Genomic DNA, 9,057 nt, shown 5'->3' on the forward strand with positions numbered 1-9,057 from the left:
CGTCATTTCCTTCTCCATTGTCGATATTTATTTATTTATTTATTTTTCTATTAATAAAAATTTCGGATGCATTTATAATTGAAGTAAGCGTCTAAACGACCTTCCTTGCATATTCTCTGGTTAATCGATTGTCAATTTATATACTTTGCTTGCAGACTTTTCCTAAAACGATGTCCGTACAGCCTCTGTACAACTCTTCTGGTGTTGTTCAACAAGGAAATGAGAAAATTTTGTCCTCATATTAGTATGTCACATCCACATTTTATTCTCAATTCATTTATTTCCAGTACAAGCCAATATCAATGACCAAGTAATAGAAAGAAATTAGCAAGAGATCATTTTCAAACTACCTTAATTAAAGTCTTGCTCTATAGGGGCACCAATAAATCTTTCTGTTGTTTTTAACACGCGCACACACAGAGACTCATCCCCACCTCAAAATGGTAACCTGGAGGCTGCGCAGTTGCCGAAAGCATTGCTCCCGGTGCCTATTGTACCAGCATCAGAGATTTCAGCAGGAGAACAGCCCCTTTTGGGATGCTACAAGGTTCAAACTAAGGTATGTAAGTTTGTTTAAAACTCTGAAGCAGTGTTTACAGCATTTAAGGAGAGAGTTGCATTGGAGAAGATTGCTGAATTCAAGCGCTCAAAACCAGAGAGGAAGTACGATAATTACAAAGACATCAAGTCGAGTTTCAAAAAGAGCAGCGATACTGTCATGCAAGCTATCAAATTCTTTCCATGAACAATTAATTGAAGATTGCTTGGAGTTTATAAAGAAAACCTCCACATCAGCAGATGCCGATATTGCTAATGCTTATACTGGAGCTCCTGAGGCATGAAAGTGCATGATAAAATGCTTCAAATTCAGGAATTCATTCTTTTGCCCTCATGGCCTCATATGACTTGCCTTTTAATCATGTTTAAAGAGAATATTACTTAGTGTAATTACATAGCTAAATTGCAGTTGAACTATATCTGATTGTTTCAAATGAACTGTGTTAATAGTTTTTAATTCTTGCAATCTTTTTAGTAAGTTCTATTATTTCTACATGATTGACAGTAAAACAAACATTAATGTCATTAATTGTCAAGATGCATGTTTAATTGCCATAGATGAGATTGTACATTTGTCATCACATTAAAGAGAAAGCAATATAGCTGTCCTGGCCATCTCATTTTTCAAGCATTTGTGTTCTTTTCTTGAAATTTGGAATCAATGACTTCTCAAAAGCATACAACTTCGCCTCGGTAATCTTTTTTGTTTCAGGTTTGCTCAGATTCATTTTTTTTTTAAACCTCAGGTTTGCTCAGATTCACTGCTTGCATTTAAAGTTTAAACTTTAAACATGCGTACATAAATTTATTATTTTTATTGGGTTTATGGCAATTATCTATTGGTTTTAATAAATCGTGGGGTTTTTTTGTGTAATTTCACCTCGGTAGCAATTGGTACCGGACTTTAACCTACGGACCAAATTACCCCTATGTATATATATTGGGCTGCACCTAGTGGTTTGCTAACGGGTTACCCGTGACCCGTTCCGGGTAACCCGTTAGGGGTAACGGGTAGGCCGGGTACGGGTAAAACCCGTGACGGGTAGACGGGTAATTTTCCCAAAATCTCTATCCGGTCCGTTTATTACCCGTACCCGTTGCGGGTTGACGGGTACGGGTCCGGTCCGGGCGGATTTTTTTTTTTTTTTTTTCTGTTTAATAGAAACGAACGGCCCAGATTTACTTAGGATTGTAGCAGATTTAAATAAAATGTTGGATTTGGAATTGGAGGGACCTACAATCCCTTAGAATTGTAGCACTCAGTGAGGAATTGCACTGGATCTGAATTTTAAAAGAGGCCGCCAAAAAATATTTGAAATTCAAATTTTGTAATGGGTCGGGTACGGGTACGGGTAGACGGGTAGACGGGTACGGGTAGGCGGGTACGGGTAGGCGGGTAAACGGGTACGGGTACAACGGGTTTTTTTTTCAAATGCCTTGTCCGGCCCGTATATTACCCGTACCCGTCTACCCGTTTGACCCGGGCAACTGGTACGGGCCGGGTAAAACGGGTTTAACCCGTTTCGGGTATAGCAAACCACTAGCTGCACCAAGTGATGTAATAAAATCCATTTTCAAAGAAGTCCTCAAAATAACAAATTTGATGCACATAGGTTTTGTTCGTAGTACCAACTTGGGGATATGTTGTGCCTATAATCAGATTTCAACTTAACAGGCCTAGCTAACTTATGGGAAATCAATAGGTCTAACTTATGGGCCGATAAAGGTCTTCTTCCCAGGCTTTCAGTTGAGCTTTCAAGATTGTTCAACTTAACAGGCCTAGCTAGCCCATGAGAAATTAATAAGACAGAACTAGGGGTGTTTATTTGATCCGGTTTATTTGAATTTCAACTAAATCATTAAATTTTGAATTAAATGGTTCAAATAGTTCCGACTGAATGAATTTTGAATTACTTTGATTCGGTTTAATATCTTATTTCGATCCAACTAATCAAAACGAGATTTACTTGAATTACTTCGTGTTTTTTTTTTTATTGTTTCACATATATTTAGAAGCATGAAATTGCGATCAAAACTTACAACAAAACATGTTCATAGATTTTATCAAAATATTTAAACTATTAAGTAGTGTTTTTGTATATTTTTTGTTTGAAAAGAGAATCTGACAAGAGAGAGAAACTTTTAAATTGAACCCTATTCTTTCAATTGAAAATAAGCATACTATGTGTTATGTGTATATGACAAAATCTCTTGAATTTATGAACATAAATTAGCAAAATTTTACAAACACAAAAAATATATGAGAAAATCTCTTGGTTTTTACCAGTGTTCTAAATAGTGCGCTATAGCGTTTTTGGACCCCAAACGCTAAGCTATGGCATAATAACGCGCTATTTAAGCTACGGACGCTATAGCGGTAATAGCGATCTGCTATGGTGCATAGCGTGTAGCGCAAATAGTGCCCGCTATGCAACATTTGCTGTTTTTTGTTTTTTTTTTTCAATTTCTATGAGCTTTAAATAAAGGCTCAGATTGGATTTTAACCGTAATTTTTTTTTTGCAATTGACGTACTAAGCTTTATATTAAACTATTAAATATTTAATGAGAGATCCATCAAACGAAATCAAAATAAGGAAGCTACAAGGCGCTATGCAACATGAGCTTTTTTTTTTCTTTTCAATTTATATGAGTTTTAAATAAAGGCTTAGATTGAATATATTAAGATATTTCTTGAAGTAACAAAATGATACTTACTATACAGTAGTTTGAATATTTTGAATATATTAAGATAGTTAATTATGCCATGATGTCTAGATTATTTTGAAATTTAAATAGAAAAAAATAGATTATGTCATGATGTTGAATATATTTTGAATATAAAAAGATTGATAGTTTATGATATTAGAATTACTATGGATATTTTGAGTCGCAATTTGGACTTTGTATTGGTTCAATATGAATATTATAATTTTTTAATCAATTTGATATTATTTATTGTTCTATGAGACTTATATAATATTGATATTTAGTACAAATATATGATATAATTTTTATAAAAATAAGAAAACGCTATGTAGCATAGTTTTCGCTATAGCGACGCTATTCGCTATAATTATTTTTTTTAGGCTTCCCACTATGATGCAATAAACGCTATTTAAAACCTTGATTTTTACTGATTGTTCTTTCAAACAGCAGCCATGAGCAACGAATAGTTCAATTATTTGTAACTCATTCATTCTGATCTTTCGGACCCGACACCTTGGTGTATGATTTTTTTTGCTCCATATGAAATAATGTATTTTTTCATGAATTTTCTTTATTCAGTGTTCAAGTAGAATATCTTTATCCACTGCTACTAAACACTTAGAACCGATGTATGTACTGCAGTACTGGAGACAAGCTCTTTTCCTGCATTTTCCTATATAATTGAAAAAAATATATATAATTTGTATATATTGTTACTATTACATTCCTTACGTCATGCATTGTACGTGTTTATACTATAAATAATATACATTGATATAATCTTCACAATTTATATCAACTAAAGCTCTGATCGTTTTATTTTATTTTATTTACTCGCGTGTACCGAATCATCATATTATAGTTACTTATTTATTCTTATGAAACTCATAGTGACATCCGGTCATACATATATGCAGATTTTAAAGTGTCCTTTATAGTAAAATTTCACTAATATCAATTGAATAACTATACATTTTTTTTTAACAAATTGAATTAGATTATGATCGATGTAAGAGTAAATGTTAATTTTTTTGGGTAAAAGTTGAATAAATATTATAATATTACTTAGCAAAAGTTGCAGGTTTACGCAACCACGTTGGTTTTGTGTGTGTGTGTGTGTGTGAAAACCGTCCGTGAATTTTGTTGTTGGTTCCGGTTATCCTGAAAAGAAGCTCCTCCCTGTAAAACTTTAACGATTAGTAGGTAGTAAACAATGTATGTGAATCAAAATATTTCTAAAAGTCTTGGATCTATTATCTGCTCTAAATTAAAATAGAAGACATACTATGTAAAATTTATAAAATCACAATATAAATCTAATGTTTCAAATGAATAACACAATGCAGATTGGCGAGATTCTATTTCACTGACTCAGTTGCAAAGATGATTAAAAAAAACAAAAAAAACAAATTGGGATAAAGCACGGGGAGTGACATAATCTGTACGAATTATTTTCGTTGTAATACAAGCAACTCTACTATCTTCTTCAAATGACTTTATTGTTCCAAAACAGAAATGAGAATTTGGTGTCATGTTTCAATTTTGACATTGTTCATCAGCTTGACCTCATTACATGTAAAAAATATTCGATCATGTAACTACGTAAGTTGATTGATATGTATGGTTTGAGAACGCTCAACGCGGCATAGACACCACACCATAAAAAAGTTTACAGCATTCGGCCAGATGTGCAAAATAAAAATTAAGCCGATATATGATAAAAAAATTGGTTCTATCCAACAATTTTGTCATGTGACTCGCTACATCATACATTGCTATGCTCCCATGATCGGACTTAATTAGTCTTGCATCATCTCGAATTCTCTCTTTTTGAAAAAGAGAGCCACACTCGACACTTTACAGCGCCCGATGGACTAAAGCCCGAAGGTATCAAAGTAAAAGCATCATTCACAAACCAATATCTTATATAAATAATCATGGCACTAGGCTCTTCTTGCCCATTGAACTTTGCATAAATCAGGTTTGGGTTGGGCTAACAAATTTTGCTAATAATTCAACTTATTGATATACCTCTGTACAGGAGTTACCAGCAACTCAAATATCAGATACAAGGAAATTAAAAAAAAAAAAAAAAAAAAAAAGCTTAATGTCCAAAATCACTTGTGAGCTAGAGGCAGGTGATTCTTTTTGACAGCCATCGTGCAACCTTTTAACCAATCGAGACTTTTTACTTGGTTGATTTGAAGGAGAAGAATAGATTCAGCACTGCACCAGTTTGCTTCTCTACTTCTAACATTTCTTCAATGACTAGCTATTAGAATCCTCCAAACCCTTCTTTTTCTTTCCATATATCAGCCCAGTATCCTGAGAAATTTACCACCATATTTCACTTATTAGTTCAAAAGTTTACCAAGGCAAGTATAACTTTTGTCTAATATAAAATAATGATATCCTTTGCAAATAACACCAACAGGTATCATATTTGCAAACAAGCAAGATATTTTGCATACAGAAACACCAGGAAATTAAGTTAGCACAGAAAAGAAAAATCATGTTAATAATGGCAATGTCACTTTAACTGTTATCAATTTTACCCCCCCAGACAATTGAAATGAAATCATTAGACTAGGATTCAATTTGAATTGAAGTATTTAAAACAGTTTGATTCATTTGATATAAAAAAAAAGGTGTCCTGTTTTTATTTTGGAATCAGAAATGAAATTTTCAAAAACAGAAAGAAAAAAAAAATCAGAAAGCACTATTCTGTTTTTTAAAAACAAAAAAATAGTAACACACCCTATGAGTTCCATTCTTTTTTTCTTCTTTAGAGATAACCTACAGATATTACTAATGTTCCCATAATGTAGGGAAAATGATAGTTTTTTGTTGAATAATTGATGCAAAGTCCTGAAAGCTCAGGAAGACCATTTAAATCAAATGACTAGCTATCAGAACCCTTGTTTATAGAAGGGGTAGCCCTAGAAGTGTCTGGAAGGAGAAGACCGATGCATGCATATTAATCAAAAGAAACGGGGCAACTGTCACTTGTATCAAAAGATTACTAAAATATAATAGAAAGAAAACAGCCATCAGAAAGATATATGAAGATTGCCAGTTTGGTGTTTACTGAACTGAACCTTAAAATCTAGGTATTTGGATTAAATATAAGGTCTTAACTTTTTAAGTTCCAAGTAAATAAGTGTCAAAATAATTATGTTAGATTTAATCTGAAAAAATACAAATTAAGCCATTTTGCTTAACCTTACCTTGCTTTTAACACTTCACTGTTATTTGCAAACAACAAATCCACAACCAAAATTCAACCTTTTCTGAGATATTGCAACATACCCAACTTGGTGTTGTGTGACAGAGAATGCACATACTTTCACTGTGATAATTTAAACAGTAAATTTAAGAGCCTACTTTTTTCCTGTGTGCAAACTGAACTAAATTAGGCCATTTGATACCAACGTAATTAAGCAATTTAGCCGCTTTGATTGAGATAACCTTAGCTTTAGCACTTGGAGTTATTTAGATATAACACCCATAAAAAGTACTTAATAAGACGCAAATGGACATATGTTGGGAATTATTAACAGCAGGTTTGAGAAACCCTTGAGATAAGGGGTAAAGGGACAAACATGAATACCTGAGGATCAGGAATTGGCTTTCTCTTTTCAATATAGCGGTACTTGTCAGAGGCTGCTGCCAAAGCTGCTCTCTCCTGCAATGCAAGACCAAATTGATCAGTCTCGAATTAAAAGAATACAAAAATAGTTAAAATAAAATCAGGGTTATTTTAATCTGGAACAAGAAATGACAACCAGAAGGGACAGTAAATTGAGGAATAAAATTGAGGTGTGAGAGAAATTGGTTCAATTAATGAAACCAGTCGTACTGGGTACCACTATTTCAAAAGAAAGAAAAAATAATAAGAACGTTTGCATACTTTATCTTCATTCAAGGTTCCAAGAGCAGGGACAGACAAAGGGGCAATGTTTCCAAACAAGTAGGTAATAAGCAAGATTTCATATTTATATACAAAGAAACATTAAAATTGCAATGATCAGGCATGTAATTGCTCCCACACAAAATTGAAATAGTAAACAAGATATAGCCAGCGCCCAGCTGTTAAGATAAACAAGTACAACTCAACAAGGAAGACACAACTGCAACAGTATTTTCTTAAATCTCTTTAAGTACTACATACAAACTTGAAACTGAAAATCTAAACCATTTTTCTTAATTTCTGTTCAATTTGGGTTTATAGATAATCGCCTGCATAGGAAACAAAGATTCACAATCTCACAGAATATACATGTACAAACATGTTCAAAAGGTTCAGTTATAGTTGCAAATATCCCCATAAATGTCACTTTTCAGGCCTTACTATGAGAAATGTTGGGAGTTGCTAGCAGATGTGATCAAGTGTTATTTCAAATGTATAGATAGTCTTGGTATCAGAACAGAGAGGCAGAAATTTTTTCGGTGCTGATGAAAACCCCTGAAGTTCCAAATGGCTGATATCTAATTCCCAAAATTATAGAACAAGAGACTCCCTACTCCCATATCCTGAGTCCAGACAACACTTGATAAGAAGTCCTTCTAGCAGGTATAACATCATCCTATCACAGTTAATGCCTAAGGAATCTACACTATATTCATCAATGGAACCATCTATGGTGCAAGTGAGGGGGTGTTGAGTATTTAGGGTGGGGCAGTGGGGCATTCAAGAAAAACCATATCTAAAAACAATATTTCTACGATAGACAGGTTTGAGTTTATGCATTCCAAGAAAGGAAATGCTTAAATGCTTGACACCAACTCAGGAACCTCTGATCGTAAACGAGGAAGAGAATTAATTGGGCACGAAGGACTGCTAATTCATCCAACACGGGATCGCTTGATGCAGGTATGGTATGACCCCCAACTGAATTATGTAAGAGAAGATTAGAGGATGGAGAACTAATAAAGGAGTAACAAAGGCAGGGTTTAGTTGTCGTCCCTTAATCCGCTCCCCTCCCCACATCCCCACTGCCACTGCAAAAAATGCTATCATGATTTGTGGACTCCATATTCAATTTCAACGGAATTGAAACAGTTAAACAGTATCCGAACTATCCATTTACTTCCAAAAGAAAAGGGATACATGTATTACATAATGATACTTTGTATGCTCCCTCTTCAATAAACAACAATTACTTAGTATGTCAGGCGGTGACTGCACAAACACGCATAATCAGTATGATGTAAGTCCAAAAGATTTAAAGGGACATGTCTAATCAACAATCTCAGATAATTGAATCGACCGAGCAAAGAGAGTACCTCTTCTTCCTTTCGGAGCTGCTGAGCGGGCTTGACCCATAGGAAGTAGGCGAGGGTACCAGCGACGGCCCAAGAGGCGACGTTGTTCCACCCGCGCATCCCTCCCAAGGCATTCCCCACAAAGGATCTCACGTTCCCAAAAGTGCTTTGCCATGCCCTCCTCCCCATCTCTCTCTGCGAGAATCGCCTCTCCTTGCTCTTTAGTCTTTAGTATTTACCCCTTTCGCGGGTTTATGGCTCTTTGATCGGCGGTCGGATTTTTGCATAAGCGACCTAACGGAGTAGGTCCGATGCCCATCTGCGCGCACGAATCTTTTAAACCGTCCGATCTGTCTTAAGATTTATCTTAAAACCTGCGGACACGAAAATGAAAACAGAAACACACGAATTTTAAAGCGGATCGTGCGAATCTTGAAATATATCGGACGGTAAATGAATCCGTCGAACCAAAATTAGGTCCGACGGGCGTCGGACTACTCTCAAGTCCGACCTAACATGTAAACTTT

The 9,057-nt window shown here is 34.8% G+C and overlaps 1 protein-coding gene across 1 annotated transcript; it reads right to left on the reverse strand.

Annotated features, from left to right (window-relative positions):
- Window positions 1-5,153: 5,153 nt before the first annotated feature.
- On the reverse strand, window positions 5,154-8,828 carry LOC144558624 (subtilisin-like protease). The gene is made up of 3 exons (XM_078307473.1): window positions 8,552-8,828; window positions 6,876-6,950; window positions 5,154-5,590 (listed from the first exon to the last, which is right to left on the reverse strand). The coding sequence occupies exons 1-3, from the start codon at window positions 8,717-8,719 to the stop codon at window positions 5,534-5,536; spliced, it is 300 nt and encodes a 99-aa protein (XP_078163599.1). The 5' UTR covers window positions 8,720-8,828; the 3' UTR covers window positions 5,154-5,533.
- Window positions 8,829-9,057: the final 229 nt, after the last annotated feature.

Source organism: Carex rostrata, chromosome 8 (assembly GCF_964058835.1).
Source record: "Carex rostrata chromosome 8, lpCarRost1.2, whole genome shotgun sequence".
In the NCBI taxonomy this organism is placed as follows: Eukaryota; Viridiplantae; Streptophyta; class Magnoliopsida; order Poales; family Cyperaceae; genus Carex; species Carex rostrata.

Excerpts from the sequence above, each read along its gene's own strand:
- LOC144558624 (XM_078307473.1), bottom strand. The coding sequence starts at position 8,719 with ATGGGGAGGAGGGCATGGCAAAGCACTTTTGGGAACGTGAGATCCTTT. Across the intron at positions 6,951-8,551 it reads AGCTCCGAAAGGAAGAAGAG|GAGAGAGCAGCTTTGGCAGC; the intron begins GTACTCTCTTTG and ends CTTGCATTGCAG. Across the intron at positions 5,591-6,875 it reads AGCCAATTCCTGATCCTCAG|GATACTGGGCTGATATATGG; the intron begins GTATTCATGTTT and ends TAAATTTCTCAG.